At 41.9% G+C, this 19,472-nt stretch overlaps 1 protein-coding gene and 1 non-coding gene across 2 annotated transcripts; one reads left to right on the plus strand and one right to left on the minus strand.

Annotated features, from left to right (window-relative positions):
- Positions 1 to 1,124: 1,124 nt before the first annotated feature.
- trnaa-agc lies at positions 1,125 to 1,197 on the minus strand. Its single transcript has one exon. It is a non-coding gene; the product is annotated as a tRNA-Ala (tRNA).
- Positions 1,198 to 1,640: 443 nt separating this feature from the next.
- On the plus strand, positions 1,641 to 18,868 carry LOC112250830 (hyaluronan and proteoglycan link protein 4). The gene is made up of 5 exons (XM_024421306.2): positions 1,641 to 1,868; positions 9,500 to 9,620; positions 10,955 to 11,317; positions 14,323 to 14,625; positions 16,771 to 18,868. Exons 1-5 carry the CDS (start codon positions 1,866 to 1,868, stop codon positions 17,151 to 17,153), a joined length of 1,173 nt encoding a protein of 390 aa, XP_024277074.1. The 5' UTR covers positions 1,641 to 1,865; the 3' UTR covers positions 17,154 to 18,868.
- The last annotated feature ends 604 nt before the right edge of the window (positions 18,869 to 19,472 follow it).

Below are 19,472 nucleotides of genomic sequence, written 5' to 3' on the forward strand. Positions count from 1 at the left end.
CAGGAGGGTAATTGTCCATGAACAGGGTTGGTGAGCCCTGCTTTAGTTTATACAAACACGGAGGTGTTGACAACCAAATAATTTTTTCCACTTTTCATTAGAAACGAATGCGGCAGCCAGGTACTGGTACTGAGAAATCCCTCCAAAATAACTCACTCCAGTCAAGACATCTTTAGATGCATTTAATTTCAGTCGGACAAGATCAAATTCAAGCACCAGGGAGTGAGAAAGAAGGGGAGGGCTTTCCCAAACATTAATGTAATTATATTTACATACTGTATGCATTCATAGTGGATGATAACATGAAACCATATAGAAAAAGCCATGTTCTCTCAAAACACAAACTCCTCTTTTGAGAGCATAATAAAAAAGAATGGATACCTTCTCTGCTACATTAGATGGATGTTCCCTTGCTACAGAGAGGGTGTGCAGCATTAATATTCAACACAGTGATAATGTGTTATAAGAAAAGGTCTGGAAACACACTCTTCACCACTGTCTCTTCTGTAACTAAGTGGCCTCTTATGTGAGTGACGCACACACACACACACCCACACACACAGGATAATCTAATTAATTCTCCCTCAGCAGCTTTTACATGCTGATGTATGGCAATGAAAAACAAACGGCCTGCTTGCACTCTGTGTGACAGACCTAAATCAAATCCGGCCCCTATCACAACAGCTCCATCTATTCAGAGGAGCTACTGGGAATATGTGCAGATGTCTGCTCAGCTGTGCAGCCCGAGACCCCAGGAGACTTGCGGTCTGCCTTTACCTTGATGGTAGAGAGAGAGAGAGAGACTGAACACTGCAACATAGCAATTCACACTTTGCTGGGTCTGTATCAATATTAGTAGGTGTGAAGAGGACAGAGGCCAGGCTGGTCAGATTATTTAAACTGGACTCTATATTGTCTCCAACAGACACCTGTCAGAAATAAAATGTTACATGACAATCAAAAGCAATTCCTAGAATGTAATTTGGGATGATCCTGACTCCAAAAATGTCGTTCTCATTCTCAAAAATGCTTTTATAGTTAAAAGGAACACCATCGTAACAGTATAATTTATGTCCTCCCTTCTAAAATGCTCTCTTGAAACATATAGGCCAATAAAAAAATATTGGAGAATGCGGGCATCGATCCCGCTACCTCTCGCATGCTAAGCGAGCGCTCTACCATTTGAGCTAATTCCCCAGTGCGCTTAGATAGCTCCGGTTAAATATATATAGTATATAGTGTCTTTTACGCCCTACCAGCATTCAGTGTTTGGTAGCCTACTCGTACTGCTGTAAATTATAGGCTATAATAACTACGTGCACACAAATCCACACTCTGAAATTAGTGTGTCTTGTGTTTAGTGTAATGTTGAATATGCTATTAACATTAGACTACATTTAGCCTAGCTACATTACAACATGCACAATGTTTTCTTTCGTGGACAGCAAGCATTGATACTAACGTTATTAGTTTAATGAGGTTTAACGTTACTGCTTCTAATGAAACATTTTAGCCTTCCTACTGGCACAACGTATCATCATGCACGAACAGCAAATGCAACAATATAGCAGTTCAGTTGTTCCCTGTTACTTTCGCTGATTTACACATTCTGGTGCGCTCTTATAGTGATTCACATTGTGCTGAAAATGTGTGAACTGCGGAACAGCCCAACTAGCCCAGTCCTGCACAGAGTAAGCAGTTCCCTTGCACTGCCAAAATCAAACAGCAATACGACAGGACACGGCAGGCTAACTGCAGGATAGAGGGCTATGAGTCAAGTACTGCACCATATCAATAACAGCCCAACTGGAACAAACGACATACGGTCTATCTAACTTCAGACAGACAGTATTCTTGAAGATATAATGGTAAGTCCTCTAATGTGGCGGGATGGGTTGGCTCTGTGTCTGGGCATCATGCAGTCTTTTTTCTTACTGCATGGGAGATTTCTGTAGCACAACATTAAAGATGTGCTACAGTAGCCTAGTGCAGTACATTGCAGATTATGAGAGGATCAAGGATTGTGGTCAGGTTATTTGTTTACAATGTGGTCAGTAGCAAATGTCCGTGTTCCTATTATAGGCAATTAAAATGTATAATATTGCAGGGGTGTCTGTAAAGGAACTTGCTGCAATAACAACCCTTTATTACATGAATGCTATTAGTGTTAACTTGTAAATATATATATATATATATATAAACATATGGGGGTGGGGCTCTGACATTCCCACTGGACAAAACCTTATTTTTATTTTCCACGTCATTTGAACCCTAAAAAATATATTTTGAATCAATATGGAAAACGGATTGGATTTCATTAAAGTCATATAAGATCATTTTTTTTCAATCAACTTTTAACCTAAATCCAATTACAGGGTGACATATTGGTTGAATTCACTCGCGTTAGTTTAACAATGCAACCAAACGTAAATCAAAACTAAATGTTAAACTGACATCTGTGCTTAGTGGGTTGTCTCCATACTGGTGTAGACTACAGTTGCACTTGAATCCAACATACACCCCTCCTGTGTGATACCATTTCTGAAAAACTTTATTGAGCAGCTACAGCGCCTCACCCTTTCCCATGGAATTCTAACATAGGCTGGTGCCAAGGGAGCAAACTTTCCCTCATTGCTATCACATGACAAACTGCACTCTCCTGCCACTGCATGATGTAGCAGCTGATGTCATAATAATGACATTTACAATACACTCTTATCCAGAGTGACCTGCAGTAGTGAGTGTATACATTTTTGTACTGGTCCCCCATGGGAATCAATCCCACAATCCTGGTGTTACAAGCACAATGCACGACCAACTGAGCCACACACAACTGAGCCACACATCGCTAAACAACATGCAACATGCAGAGTGGTGTAAGTGTAGCCGATGTGAAATGGCTAGCTAATTAGCGGTGGTGCGCGCTAGTGGTGTTTCAGTCGTTGACGTCACTTGCTCTGAGACCTTGAAGTAGTGGTTCCCCTTGCTCTGCAAGGGCCGCAGCTTTTGTGGAGCGATGGGTAACGATGCTTCGAGGGCGACTGTTGAAGTGTGCAGCGCATCCCTGGTTCGCGCCCAGGTCGGGGTGAGGGGGATGGGCGTAAAGTCTATACTGTTACATAAGGAAAATAACTTCACCCTCAACGTCAACAAAACAAAGAAGCTGATGGTGGACTACAGGAGACAGCAGATAGAGCACAGCCATCATCCACATTAACGGGGCCGCAGTGGAGCGGGTCAAAAGCTTCAAGTTCCTCGGCGTGCACATTACTTAGGACCTGAAATAGTCCCTTGACTCCCTTAACACCGACAGCGTGGTGGAGAAGGCGCAACAGCGCCTCAGGAGGCTAAAGAAATTAATCTTCAACCCTAAGACCCTCACAAACTTCTACAGATGTACCATTGAGAGCATTCTGTCGGGCTGTGTGATCGCCTGATATGAAAACTTCACAGCCCGCAACTGCAGGGCTCTCCAGAGGATGGTGCGATCAGCCCAACTCATCATTGGGGGCACACTGCCTGCCCTCCAGGACACCTAGAGCACCCAGTGTCACAGAAAGGCCAAGAAGATCATCAACGACAGCCACGGCCTGTTCACACCGCTACCATCTAGAAGGCGGAGACGGTACAGGTGCATCAAAGCTGGGGCTGAGAGACTGATAAACAGCTTCTATATCCAGGTCATCAGACTGTTAAACACTCTTCACTAGCCGGCATCTGCCCTGAACCTTAGACACTGTCACTAGCCGGCTACCACCCGGTACTCTACCCTGCACCTTCTTCAGGCTAGGGTCCTTTTTTCTCAATATCCGCCTGACTGACGTGCCCAGTCAACTGCCTGTTACTTAGGCCCAGAAGCTAGGATATGCATACAATTGGTACCATTGGATAGAAAACACGTTGAAGTTTGTAGAAATGTTAAAATAATGTATGAGACTATAAGACAATTGATATGGTAGGAGATAATCCAAAGAAAAAACAAACAGAATAGGTTTTTTTTGAGAGCCCATGCTCTTACAATGGAAAGCACAGGGGCATATGCAATTCCAGCTCCCAGATTGCAATTCCTATGGCTTCCACTTGATGTCAACAGTCTTTGTTCAAGGTTTCAGGCTTGTAACTTGAATAATGTAGAAGAAATATGAGTTTTAGTATGACAACACCAGTTTGGAAATCCGTGTTTGAGTGTACGACTCTGCTAAATTTGCTTTCCTATTGAACATACTTTTTTCCTTAAAAAATATTATAGTTTAATTACATTTTAGGGTACCTGAGGAATAAATAGAAATGTATTTTGACTTGTTGAAACAAAGTTTAGGTGTAGTTTTTAGGATTACTCAAATCGATGGTGCAAACTAAATGTACTTTTTGGGATATAAAGAACGATTTTACCTAACAAAACGACACTAAATGTTGTAACTGGGAGCCTTTGGATTGCGAATCAGAGGAAGATTTTTAAAAAGTTAGTTAATATTTAATCGCTATTTGTGAATTTATGAAACGTGCTGTTTGAAAAATATTTTGATGTGAGGCGCCTTCCTCATACAATCGCATGGCATTCGCTGTGAAGCCTATTGTAAATGGGACAATGCAGTTAGATTAACAAGAATGTAAGCTTTTAACCGATATAAGACACTTGTATGTACCTAATTGTTTAATTAGTATCCATAATGTATGATTATTTATTTGAATTGCGGCCCTCCAATTTTACCGGATGTTGTCGACAGGGGTCCCGCTGGCGGGACGCCTAACCCTAAGACTAGAGACTAGAGACAAATATTGTACTTGGTGGAGAAATGTCTTCTTGTCTGATAAATTAATTGAGTGTATATAAACTTCTGACCCACTGGGAATGTGATGAAAGAAATAAAAACTGAAATAAATCATTCTCTTTACTATTATACTGACATTTCACATTCTTAAAATAAAGTGGTGACTGAGCTAACTGAGCTAAAATACGGAATTGTACCAAGGATTAATTGTCAGGAATTTTGAAAAACTGAGTTTAAATGTATTTGGCTAAGGTTTATGTAAACTTCCGACTTCAACTGTATTCTAGTCATGACTCATCCTATATAACTACTGCTGTACACACCTTTTCTATTCACATACTGTCTATACACACTATTCATATAAACATATATTTACAATGAACAAAAATATAAAAGCAACATGTTTCATGAGCTGAAATAAACGATCTCTGAAATGTTCCATATGCACAAACATTTTATTTCTGTAAAATGTTGTGCACATTCTGCTTTGCCAAAAAAAAAATATTTGACCTTTATTTAACTAGGCAAGTCAGTTAAGAACAAATTCTTATTTTCAATTATGGCCTAGGAACAGTAGAATGACAGATTTTTACCTTGTCAGCTCAGGGATTCGATCTTGCAACCTTTCAGTTACTTGTCCAACACTCTAAACACTAGGCTACCTAGTGGACAAGTGTGGCATATCAAGAAGCTGATTAAACAACATGATCATTACACAGGTGCACCTTGTACTGGGGACAATAAAGGCCACTCTAAAAGGGGCAGTTTTGTCACACAACACAACTCTATAGATGTCTCAAGTTGAGGGAGCATGCAATTGGCATGCTGACTGCAGGATTGTCCACCTGAGCTGTTGCCAGAGAATTTAATGTTAAAGAATGTACATCAGCAATAAGTCCAACTGGCGGTTTGCTGATGTCAATGATGTGAACAGAGTGTCCCGTGGTGGTGGTTCTATTCAATGGGCAGGCATAAGCTACGGACAATGAACACAATTGCATTTTATTGATGGAAATTTGAATGCACAGAGACACCATGACGAGATCCTGAGGCCCATTGTTGTGCCATTCATCTGCCGCCATCACCTCATGTTTCAGCATGATAATGCATGGCCCCATGTTGCATGGATCTGTACACAATTCCTGGAAGCTGAAAATGTCCCAGTTCTTCCATGGCCTGCATACTCACCAGACATGTCACCACCAATTGAGCATGTTTGGGATGCACTGATTGATGTGTACGACAACATGTTCCAGTTCCCACCAATATTCAGCAACTTCGCACAGCCATTGAAGAGGACTGGGCCAACATTCCACAATCAACAGCCTGATCAACTCTATGCAAAAGAGATGTGTCATGCTGCATGAGGCAAATTGTGGCCACACCAGATACCGACTGGTTTTCTGATCCACGCCCCTACTTTTTTTTAAGGTATCTGTGACCAAAAGATGTATATCTGCATTACCAGTCATGTGAAATCCATAGATTAGGGCCTAATGCATTTACTTCAATTGACTGATTATGAACTGTAACTCAGTAGAATCTTGTTCCATTTATATTTTTGTTCAGTGTAGAAATAGATCATGCCTCTCCCTAAACAGTAGGATGCCGATTGTACGGTCAATTTCCCTACCAGTTCTTGACTATGGTGATACCGTTTATTGGAATGCAGCAACCACTGCTCTTAAATATTTGAATGCTGTCATCCATAGCTGTAAATATTTTAGACTCAGTCATGTTTTTTTTTACTGTGTATTTAAATACTGTATTCTAATATTTCTACTAATGTACATTGCATTTAACTTACATACACTTTTTATACAGCGCTTATTAATATACTGAAATAATGACATAACTCACTCTAATATACTGCTGTACATATCATTTATAGTATACAGTGCCTTTGGAAAGTATTCAGACCCCTCGACTTTTTCCACATTTTGTTACGTTACAGCCGTATTCAGAATTGTATTAAATAGTTTCCCCCCCTCATCAATCTACACACAATAACCCATAATGATTTTTAGAAATTGTTGCGAATTTATTAAAAAGAAAAAACTGAAATATTATGTATACATAAGTATTCAGACCTTTTACTGAGTACTTTGTTGAAACACCTTTGGCAGCAATTACAGCCTTGAGTCTTCTTGGGTATGACGCTACAAGCTTGGCACACCTGTATTTGGGGAGTTTCTCTGATTCTTCTCTGCAGATCCTCCCAAGCTCTGTCAGGTTGGATGGGGTGCGTTGCTGCACAGCTATTTTCAGGTCTCTCCAGAGATGTTTGATCGGGTTCAAGTTTGGGCTCTGGCTGGGCCACACAAGGACATTCAGAGACTTGTCCTGAAGCCGCTCCACTGTGCTTAGGGCCATTGTCCTGTTGGATGGTGAACCTTCGCCACAGTCTGAGGTCCTGAGCGCTCTGGAGCAGGTTTTCATCAAGGGTCTCTCTATAATTTGCTCCCTTCATCTTTGCCTCGATATGACTAGTCTCCCAGTCCCTGCCACTGAAAAACATCCCAACAGCATGCTGCCACCACCATGCTTCACCGTAGGGATGGTGCCAGGTTTTCTCTAGACGTGAAACTTGGCATTCAGGCCAAAGAGTTCAATCTTGGTTTCATCAGACCAGAGAATCTTGTTTCGTATGGTCTGAGAGTCTTTAGGTGCCTTTTGGCAAAACTCCAAGCGGGCTGTCATGATTGGCTGGGCGGCCAGCTCTAGGAAGATTCTTGGTGGTTCCGAACTTCTTCTATTTAAGAATTAAATCAAAGTTTGTCACGTGCGCCGAATACAACAGGTGTAGTAGACCTTACAATGAAATGCTTACTTAGAGGCTCTAACCAATAGTGCAAAAAAGGTATTGGGTGAACAATAGGTAAGTAAAGAAATATGTCACGTTCGTTAGAATGAATATCGGACCAAGGCGCAGTGGATGTTGAGTTACACATAATTTAATGAATAAAGTGAAATTTAACAAAGACAAAAACAAATAAACAATAAACTAACAACGAACCGTGACTATAGAGATGCTACGTGCACTAACTCAAAACAATATTCCATAAAACGCTACTTAAATATCCTCCCCAATTAGAGACAACGATAGCCAGCTGCCTCTAATTGGGAATCATACCAAACACCAGCATAGAAAAACTAAACTAGAACCCCACATAGAAAATAATAACTAGAAAACCCCCCAGTCACGCCCTGACCTACTCCACCATAGAAAATAAGGACTCTCTAATGGTCAGGATGTGACAAAATAAAACAACAGTTAAAAGACAGGCTATATACAGTAGCAAGGCTATAAAAGTAGCGAGGCTACATACAGACACCGGTTAGTCAGGCTGATTGAAGTAGTATGTACATGTAGATATGGTTAAAGTGACTATGCATATATGATGAACAGAGAGTAGCAGTAGCGTAAAAGAAGGGTTGGCGGGTGGTGGGTGGGTGGCGGGACACGATGCAGATAGCCTGGTTAGCCAATGTGCGGGAGCACTGGTTGGTCGGGCCAATTGAGGTACTATGTACATGAATGTATAGTTAAAGTGACTATGCATATATGATGAACAGAGAGTAGCAGTAGCGTAAAAGAAGGGTTGGCGGGTGGTGGGTGGGTGGCGGGACACAATGCAGATAGCCTGGTTAGCCAATGTGCGGGAGCACTGCTTGGTCGGGCCAATTGAGGTACTATGTACATGAATGTATAGTTAAAGTGACTATGCATAAATGATAAACAGAGAGTAGCATCAGCGTAAAAGAGCGGTTGGGGGAAGGCACACAATGCAAATAGTCCGGGTAGCCATTTGATTACCTATTCAGGAGTCTTATGGCTTGGGGGTAAAAACTGTTAAGAAGCCCTTTTGTCCTAGACTTGGCACTCCGGTACCACTTGCCATGCATTAGTAGAGAGAACAGTCTATGACTGGGGTGACTGGGGTCTTTGACAATTTTTAGGGCGTTCCTCTGACACCGCCTGGAGGCCATTGTGTTCTTGGGGATCTTCAATTCTGCAGCACATTTTTTAGTACCCTTCTCCAGATCTCAGCCTGGACACAATCCTGTCTTGGACCTCTACAGACAATTCCTTTGACCTCATGGCTTGGTTTTTTAGCTCTGACATGCACTGTCAACTGTGGGACCTTATATAGACAGGTGTGTGCCTTTCCAAATCATGTCCAATCAATTGAATTTACCACAGTTGGTGAAACATCTCAAGGATAATCTATGGAAACAGGATGCACCTGAGATCAATTTCGAGTCTCACAGCAAAGGGTCTGTTTTCACTTTGTCATTATGGGGTATTGTGTGTAAATTGCTCAGGAATTTGTTTAATTGAATCCATTTTAGAATAAGGCTGTAACGTAACAAAACGTGGAACAAGTCCAGGGGTCTGAATAGTTTCCGAAGGCACCGTATCTTGTGTAAATTCATCCGATGTATGTATAGATTTCATTTGGATTACTGTTACATTGCTATTTGGGTTGTTAATTAATTTCGTTCCGACATTTCTTGATTGACATTATACTCCATTGTTAGGCGCCAGTAACGTAATCATTTCACTGCACCTGCTCTAACATTGGTAAACTGTGTACGTAACCAATAAACTTTCATTTGATTTGTTTATAGGCTAGCCATATTAGAGCTTAGGAATGGCTAGCAGCACCATTGGATACTCAATAACTGGATCTTCACTGATTGGTCCTTCCCTGCCTCCCTTGCAGCTCTGCTCACAGCCCCTGTCCTTGGGGACAGTGACCTGCTTGGTCCTAATCTTTGGCCTCTATGCGACCTCCCTCTCTACCGATGCCGAGAAGGGAAGGAGGAAAGTTGTTCATGTACTCGGTAAGATCTCTCCTTCTCTCTATCCCCATCCCACACATGTTGCATCATTGTAATGAGAATGTTTGTTTTTTTACATTCCAAGGGGAGAATAAAAGAGCAGCTGTCTGGGTTTCAAAATAAGTGAGTCGCCAAACTTTATCTCTCCTCCAGGATTATTGGCAGTCAACTGTAGAAACTTGAGTTTCTGTTGCATGTAGAATGAGGTAGGAGTCATATTATCAGTAAAATGTTGCTAAATTCCATCCACTTCATAGTCAAGCAGATGTTGTTGATTTGGACTCTTAGAACAGTCTCTATCAACGCTGCGAAGAAGCTGTGTTCAGCCTGATTGGAAACTTGCTGATGCTGTACTGGCAACCAGCTACAATATCACCTTGTTATCATCACCTGTCCTTAATTCTAATGTTATTATTATGTTATAAACAGTATGCCTCCACCTGGATACATCTCTATTCCCGCCTGAAATCCCAACCTAGATTTATGTTTGAATGTATTCTGTAAACAGGTCTCAAAGCTCAGCGGTCGGTTACAAACATTTCAGAGTGCAGAGTTCCCAGCTCACAGTCATTATAACCAGCTGTCATGGCTAATTGTAGGCTTTGTGATCTGTTCACAATAAGCAGACTCTTAGAATGAGAATCAGTCAACTGTGTTGCTCAGAAACCCTCAGAGAAGAGCACTGTTACAAAGCCTAGGAGACGGCCTGGCTGCCAATGACGCAAACCAGAGCTGCTTGTACATTCCATTTCAAATAAAGTTGTCTCCTACCCACTGCTCTCATTCACCACCCCTCACAAATCTGAGACAACTGGGTAGGTGTAAGTTATAGCTCCCCATACTCGTCATATTGATTTCCAGTCCTATTAGATTTGTGAAGTGGAGTGAACACGGGTGTAGATGTGGGGAGTCAAACACTTTCTGGAATGAAACACAGCTTAGGCCTTGGGGATTCAGCTGGCCTCAAAAGAACTATGATGTAATAGGCAGTGCCAGTGACACAGAACAAGGCATGCTGGGACCTGGTGCTGATGATGAAACACACGTCTCTCAGGTGACACATGTCTCCTCAGCCCATTGGCCCCCACTGGGGAAACAACAAGCTATCTAATTATATACACTTTCACCATCATGACCTTCTAACTAAAGTTTGGTTGGTTCCCATAACTTTAACAGTAATAATCTCCCTAGATACTGTAGATCATCACACTATGAGGAAATCCTCCTTTTAAAAGTAAAGTACTGATGCAACAGATCATTGATAAACATACTGTAAGTCCCCCACAACCTTGCTTGTCCTGACCATTCCTGTTCCTCTATTCCCTCTCTGCGTCCAGAGGATGACACCGGGGCAGTGATCGTTCAGACCGCCCCCGGTAAAGTGATCACCCACCGGGGAGGCTCCATCACCCTGCCCTGCCGCTACCACCACGAACCCGAGAGCTCCGACCCCAACCGCATCCGCATCAAGTGGACTAAGGTGACGGACGCGCTGGTGTTTGAGGATGTGTTCGTTGCACTGGGCCTCCAGCAGAGGTTGTTCGGGTCGTATCGGGGTCGTGTGTCCCTGGAGAAAAACGGACCGGGGGACGCCTCGGTCATCATCCACAACGTCACCTTGGAGGACTACGGACGCTACGAGTGTGAGGTTACCAACGACATGGAGGACGATACGGGATTCGTCAACCTCGATCTTGAAGGTCAGAGGTTAAGGTTGAAGGGTTAGATGGGTTCAGAGCCATGTATTTAGAGAGTTGGGCCAACTTTTAGAATGTTAAATATTGGTCTAATTCTAGACATACAGTTACATAGCATTATTTACCAGGTTTCCGAACACCCCAGCCATGAGCTGCTCACTTCCTTACCAACAGGCTCAGAGACAGTTTCTATCTACACTGGACTGACCACCTGCTCTGATTCTCCGCACCTTAGCACACACACACACATACTCATTCTAAACATTATATATTCCCATGTAATGTTAATCCTTAAGAGTCTATTGATTAGGGGTAGACGGATTATGATTTTTGAGCGCCGATACCGATACTGATTATTGGAGGACCAAAAAAAGCAGATACCGATTAATCGGCCAATGTTTATATATATATATATATACAAATCATAGACTTAATTATAATATAATAACATACAGAAATACGAGCCTTAGGTCATTAATATGGTCAAATCTGGAAGCTATAAATGAACGTTTATTCTTTCAGTGAAATATGGAACCGCTACTAATTTTATCCAACGGGTGGCATCCCTAAGAGTAAATATTGCTGTTACATTGCACAACCTTCAATGTTATGTCATAATTATGTACAATTCTGTCAAATTATTTACTGTCTTTGTTATGAAGAAATGATCTTCACACAGTTCGCAACGAGCCAGGCGGCCCAAACTGCTGCATATACCCTGACTCTGTTGCACAGAACGCAAGAGAAGTGACAATTTCCCTAGTTAAAAGAAATTCATGTTAGCAGGCAATATTAACTAAATATGCAGGTTTAAAAATATATACTTGTGTATTGATTTTAATAAAGGCATTGATGTTTATGGTGAGGTACACATTGGTGCAACGACAGTGCTTTTTTCGCGAATGCGCTTGTTAAATCATCAACCGTTTACGAAGTAGGCTGTGATTCGATGATAAATTAGCACTGCATCGATTATATGCAACGCAGGACAAGCTAGATAAACTAGTAATATCATCAACCATGTGTAGTTAACTAGTGATTATGTTAAGATTGATTGTTTTTTATAAGATAAGTTTAATGCTAGCTAGCAACTTACATTGGTTCCTTGCTGCACTCAAAAAACAGGTAGTCAGCCTGCCACGCAGTCTCCTCGTGGAGTTCAATGTAATCGGCCATAATCGGTATCCAAAAATGCAGATTACTGATTTTTATGAACATTTGAAATCGGCCCTAATTAATCAGCCATTCCGATAAATCGGTCGACCTCTACTATTGATGCACCCATCCGTCAATCTAAGTAATATAATCAAAATCAAAATCCATCAGTTTAAGCTAGAGACATGCGTCTCAATCCACCGAATCCACCTACACTACCGTTCAAAAGTTTGGGGTAACTTAGAAATGTCCTTGTTTTCCATGAAAACATACACGAAATGAGAAGCAAAATGAATAGAATATATAGTCAAGACGTTGGCAAGGTTATAAATAATGATTTCTAATTGAAATAATAATTGTGTCCTTCAAACTTTGCTTTCGTCAAAGAATCCTCCATTTGCAGCAATTACAGCCTTGTGGACTTTTGGCATTCTAGTTGAGGTAATCTGTTGTTGAGCTAATCTGAAGAGATTTCACCCCATGCAAATTGGATTGGCTTGATGGGCACTACGTACCATACAGTCAAGCTGCTCTCACAACAGCTCAATAGGGTTGAGATCCGGTGACTGTGCTGGCCACTCCATTATAGACAGAATACCAGCTGACTGCTTCTTCCCTAAATAGTTATTGCATAGTTTGGAGCTGTGCTTTGGGTCATTGTCCTGTTGTAGGAGGAAATTGGCTCCAATTAAACGCAGTCCACAGGGTATGGCATGGCGTTGCAAAATGGAGTGATAGCTGTTACGTCCGTTGTTAGAAGGAGACCAAGGTGCAGCGTGGTAGGCGTACATTATCCTTTTATTTTAAATGACACCAAAAAACAACAAAATGCTATATGCAGTGCAGAAAGCAACTACACACAAACAAGATCCCACAACTGAAGGTGGGAAAAAGTGCTGCCTAAGTATGATCCCAAATCAGAGACAACGATAGACAGCTGCCTCTGATTGGGAACCATATCCGTCCAACAAAGAAATAGACAAACTAGAATGTAATCGAACCCACAAATGCTGATGCTGCAGATACTCAACTGGTCTAAAAGATGGCCAGATTTATTGCTTCTTGACAACTGAAAAACAGTTTTCAGCTGCGCTAACATAATTGCAAGAGGGTTTTCTAATGATCAATTAGCCTTTGAAAATGATATATTTGGATTAGCTAACACAAAGTGCCATTGGAACACAGGAGCGATGGTTGCTGATAATGGGCCTCTGTACGCCTATGTAGATATTCTATCAAATCTGCCTTTTCTTTCTGCCGTTTTCTTTCAAAAACAAGGACATTTCTAAGTGACCCCAAACATTTGAACTGTAGTGTATGTCGGCTTTCTGCATCTACGGTGGAAGGTGGCCGAGCTACACCAGTGTTTTTCAGACCACGAGACATCTCGAAATTGGGTTTTCTCACAAAAAGTCTGTAGCATCCAAATCATTTGGCCTACAAACGAATATGACCACTCTGTGGTAGTCATACTCTCATTTGAAGGTCACGGTACTCGTGTGAAGGTAAGCCAAACAAATGAATGAAAGTATGTAGGCAGTGCCAGGCAAAAATAAGGGGTTAAATATGTGTCAAAATAAACTAAAATATATCCTATATCTCCTAGATATAGGACAGACACTTCAAAACCTAATTCCCTATGTCTTTTTTTGCATTTATGAATGTGTTATTCAATGTGTTTCTATGGGCTATAGTAATAAAGGGCAAATTCAATATTCTATCAAATAATATATATTTTTATACCTAAAGGGGTCCAGAAGTTCAAAATAAAATAGATAAATAATCCATCTTTAAAAAAATCAAAATGTTAGCTTGTACTCCTAGTTCAGTATCTGTCTCTCTCTTTCCTCCAGGTGTGGTGTTCCCCTACTATCCCCGGGTGGGGCGCTACAAGCTCAACTACCACCAGGCTGAGGACGTGTGTAAGGAGCAGGATGCCATCCTGGCCTCCCATGCCCAGCTCCACAAGGCCTGGCTGGAAGGACTGGACTGGTGCAACGCTGGCTGGCTGGAGGACGGCTCCGTCCAGTACCCCATCTCCCACCCCCGGGACCAGTGTGGCCGCAAGGACACTGCCGCAGGGGTACGCAACTACGGCTACAGACACAAAGAGGATGAGCGCTATGATGCCTTCTGTTTCACCTCCAACCTCAATGGTGAGTGTGGGGTTGTGTGGGTTTTCTTTCCTTGAACAGATGAGATATGTGAACATTGATAGGTGACGTGTAGATTCCCCAGATATCTTTCTACCATATTGCCTTTGCACTGACTATACAGTGTTTTCAGGTCTGTGTGGATGAAGCATGTAAATCTTGGTGGCAAAAAAACAAAAAACAAAGTGGGATGCAGCACAGCCACTACACAACATAAAACTAAACAATACGTGAATTGCACTATAACGGTGACAAACGGTGCCCACAAACTGTTAGGGCCTACATAAAGCTAACACAACATCTTACCACTGCTACACCTGGCTATCAGTGGAGCCTTGTCTGGCAACGAAACAGTTCTTTCAGCCTCATTTACTGCCTTGAAAAATAACATAGCTGGCTGACTTGCTTAAACAAATGTGGTTTCTAATGATAATTGAGATGTACAAATTATGGCATAAGGGGACGACAAGCAGATAAGAGGCAATTCGTAATTTTGATGAAGACATTAATGAGCGAGCCCTGTACCCCAAGTCAGAACCATAGGCTAAATAAAGGGGGCATATAAGCAGACAATGAAAGCTCTTACAACATTTGATTACATTTCTCTAAAACAGGTTATAGGTTACATGTGCACCACCAGGTCAGAACAGTAGGCGAAATTAAGAGGGGTAAATAGACCAAATTATTAGGGTGAGGTACATGGGCTACTAACAGCTTACTACACAACATACACTTAGTATTACTTTCTTGGCTACAGTATACATATCTCCCTGGCATATTACATCATTTATGCAGCAACATACAATACATTTTTGGACTCACCTTGTTGTGCTGTGCTCACTTGAACAGGAAGGTGGCACGGCGGTCCTTCGTGGGCAAAATGTGTCATCAAAGTCTGGCATTCTCTGGATTTATGGTGCTTTCAAGACAACTGGGAACTCAGAAAAAAACCAGGTCGAATCATGATCTTGTTGATCGTAGCTCTAGAAAGAGACCCGAGTTTTTTTTTTTTTAACATTGTTTGCAAACTAATATGTGACACGTATTAATTCCCCCCAATATTTTGGAATTATTATATATATTTTTTTAAATTGCTAAAAATATGGGTCTCTGCCCCACCTCCCCTGAATGATGGGTCGCCACTGGTAAGGAGACTAGGCGAGGTGTATTGCGATGTAGCCAGAGAGTCCTCAGGGGGAAGAGGGGCATGTCTCTGATTTCTGCACCGTGATCCCCTAAGCCCGAGGACATCAGATTTGGGTCAGTCCCTGTTTTGATTCTGCCCTCTTAAAAGTGCCACAGCGTCTAATGATAGTCTTTCTTGAACATTAAAGCAAAATAGTTCAGCTCTTGGCAAAAACGACTATCTGAGCTAGAGAAGAGAACAACACACTAGCCATAGTTGAACTTTAACCTGGTACTTCATAGTGGAGACCTAACAGTCTCTTCATTGCCTCCCCAGTGAGTTAATTACAGTCAACAGACAGTCTGGCCTGAAATGTGGGCTATCTTCAGGAGCGATGGTGGGTGATACTGTTGCACTGACCAGCTGGAAGATATTTACCCAGTATCCCTTGGGGAATTATAAGACAATATTACTCCCTAACAGGCAGCAGCCACATAAATAAATGGAAACAAGGCTGCTGTCAGCCGTTCTGTGGTAGAAAATGACCCTATGTTTTCTAGGTTAGCTTGTTCATTCCTCTCTGTAAAAACTTAACTCGGCTTCATTTCAGAGTTAACACTTTCTACAATCATGATCTCATAAATGTAAATGCTTCTGGCGAGAAGTCTTCCCAGAGCAAGATGAAATTAGAATGTAAGTATTTTACAGTAATCTGAGCACTGTCCACCGCCACTGCATGCTGCTCGATTTTGAACGGCTGCCCAGACGGATGTTTTGTTTTTGAGATTCGGAACCTATTCTGCAGGCAAGGGATCAAACTGTTCTGGTCTATGAGAACTCATAATCTCTCCCCTAAGGGTATCTGCTGCTGTTATCTCATGTGGTTCTCTCTCTATCTCCTTCTCTCTTTCTTTCCCTTACACCCCTGAAAATGTATCTTTTTCACCCCCTCCCTCCCTCCCTCCCTCACTCTCTCACACACACACACACACACAAACTTCTCTCCCCCCTCTCTCCTCCAGGTAAGGTGTATTTCCTGAAGCGCTTTAAGAAGGTGAATTATTCGGAAGCAGTGAAGGCGTGCGTTCGTGATGGCTCCGTGGTGGCCAAGACGGGCCAGCTCTACGCTGCCTGGAAGATCCAGCTGCTGGACCGCTGTGAAGCTGGCTGGCTGGAGGACGCAAGCATCCGTTACCCCATCGTCAACCCACGTACCCGCTGCGGCGGGCCCCAACCGGGGGTCCGCCACCTGGGCTTCCCTGACCTGAAGTTCCGCCTCTACGGGGTCTACTGCTTCCGCAAGAATGAAGAGAGTGTTAATGGTGATGTGGTGAAGTCGACCCAGGGCCCAAGGAAGAGCAGCAAGGACATCCCCATGAACACCACCTCCACCAGAACCATGTAGAGAGAGAGAGAGACTGAGAGGAGGGTTAAGATCACTGCCCGTACAACATAGCTCCATCCATTGCTTTAGCTTAACAACATGGATAAACATCACTGACAACACATGCTAATTTGCAGGATTCACCAGTGAGGGAAAGCAACTGCTTTGTTCAATAAGGGGCGGAATCTTTATCTCTGGGATTTCTCCTGTCTGGTGTTAAACGAGGTGAAAGTTTGTTGAGAGCGTTCCGTGCGCCTTTCACTGTCTCAGAGAGGCTTAGCTAGTAACTGCAGCTGATCATCATTTCTCAGGCACATCAAGATTGGAAAGCCTTTCATTAAATAACTACATAGTTGACTATGTGTCTATTGGAGGCATGGAGAGAGGCCACAAGCATGATGGGGTCTCAGACTCCACAGTGTGTTCTGGTCTCAATGTGGCTTCATTTCCAGAGAAAAAGGCCCTTTGCGAGAGGCACTCGACTTCAAGCAGTGCCAGCCGGAGAGAGTCATATTAATTAGTGTGCAGTACAGACAGAGACAGAAAGACAGAGATAATTTACTATGTCTGTCTGAGTGTAATGAATGTAGCACATTAAGAGATCCTCTCTCTCAGAGGCCTGATTAGCAGAGACTTATGATGAGCTTTAAAACAGACTACTAATGCTTGATCAATCAAATCAAATCAAATGTATTTATATAGCCCTTCGTACATCAGCTGATATCTCAAAGTGTTGTACAGAAACCCAGCCTAAAACCCCAAACAGCAAGCAATGCAGGTGTAGAAGCACATTGGCTAGGGAAAACTCCCTAGAAAGGCCAAAACCTAGGAAGAAACCTAGAGAGGAACCAGGCTATGAGGGGTGGCCAGTCCATCTGTGAATGTTGCCAGTTGCCGGCATGATGCCCAAGCTTTGCCTGTCATGGCAGGGCACTGCTCAGAGGTGCCCTTTGAGTTCTACTGCACCCTCAGTCGCCTGCCTCTGGGCACAAACTAGTTTAATCAATTATGTTTCCATGTCATTTCACCAAAAATATGTAATGCGATGACGTTGAATCAACGTGAAAACTGGTTAGATTTGCAAAACGTCATCAACGTAAGGGAATTCTGTTTTTTTTCACCCAATTTTGAACATAAATCCAATGACTTGTGATTTTGTGTTTATTTCACATTAGTTGACAACTCAACCAAATGTAAATCAAAACTAGACATTGAAATGGTGTCTGTGCCGAGTGAGCAGTTGCCATGTTTGAGTAGAGCCAATTATTTAACATTATTTACCTCAGTAACTAACTAAGTACTGGCATGCCATACCAGAGCTCAATAAACATAGTAGCGAATATTGCACTTAGATATATTTTATGATGAAATGGTTAGTCTATAGCAAGCATGTTACACCTGGATGTGATTTTAGTATCTGGGGCTGAAGCTGAACTAACAGAACTATGTTATAGCTGCTTTAATAGCTGCTTAATTAACTCATATTTCTATGCAGCCATAATTATCGATTGCACTCTTTGTTCAATTGTGAAATAGCCCGATTTTAACTGTATTGATCATTATCTTGATGCATGAATGTATCTATAGTTAGGGCTATACGCTGACGCTGTGATACAAAAGTAACAAATGAGATCTTGACGTTGTTGTTAAGAAATTCTGATTCTGTGATATTCTGTCTTAGCATTTTCATCATCTCTACTGTGATATCCTAATAAACCAAACGAAATGAGACCGTATCAGTCGTCTTGAAGTGTTTGTTTCTGAGTAGCACTCGAGAGCAACACTTTGTGCACTGCCAACACAACAAAAGTGACAATGTCATTTCCATAGCAACAGTCTTAACGAACCCAAATCAAGTTCAAGGCAAACTAATAACATGAAATAATCATTCTGCTAAGTGATACATTTGAATAAAGCAAATTGGAATGATTGAGTGAGCTGTAGCTACATCCACGACAGCATAACCATGTTTGTTGAAACATTTGTTAAAGACACATTCAAATGCCATGAAGACATATTGTGAGTGTTTAAAAAAAAAAAACATTAGAACAGTGTTTATCAGCCATATCAATCTCTGCTATGAATTATAGGTCTACCGGCATAGAAACAAAAGGAATTAACAGAGGAGAAGCCCTGAGTCATATTGACATTTATATTTCAGGGGTGTTCATTATCTATTCCACATTTCAATATTGAAGTATGCCTGGCTGATCTTGTGTTGGTTCTTGAAATGCTTAAACTCAGAGGTGATTAAGTTATTCATATTTAACTACACAATGTTACAACTCATTTTATGGAAGGCAAATGAGACCGTCGGCTTTATTTTACTCCTGAATTATT

The sequence above is a fragment of the Oncorhynchus tshawytscha genome, linkage group LG05 (genome assembly GCF_018296145.1).
Source record: "Oncorhynchus tshawytscha isolate Ot180627B linkage group LG05, Otsh_v2.0, whole genome shotgun sequence".
Lineage (NCBI taxonomy): Eukaryota > Metazoa > Chordata > Actinopteri > Salmoniformes > Salmonidae > Oncorhynchus > Oncorhynchus tshawytscha.

Coding starts and splice junctions, on each gene's coding strand:
- LOC112250830 (XM_024421306.2), top strand. Junction 11,318..14,322: donor CGTCAACCTCGATCTTGAAG/GTCAGAGGTTAA, acceptor TCTTTCCTCCAG/GTGTGGTGTTCCCCTACTAT. Junction 14,626..16,770: donor TTTCACCTCCAACCTCAATG/GTGAGTGTGGGG, acceptor TCTCTCCTCCAG/GTAAGGTGTATTTCCTGAAG.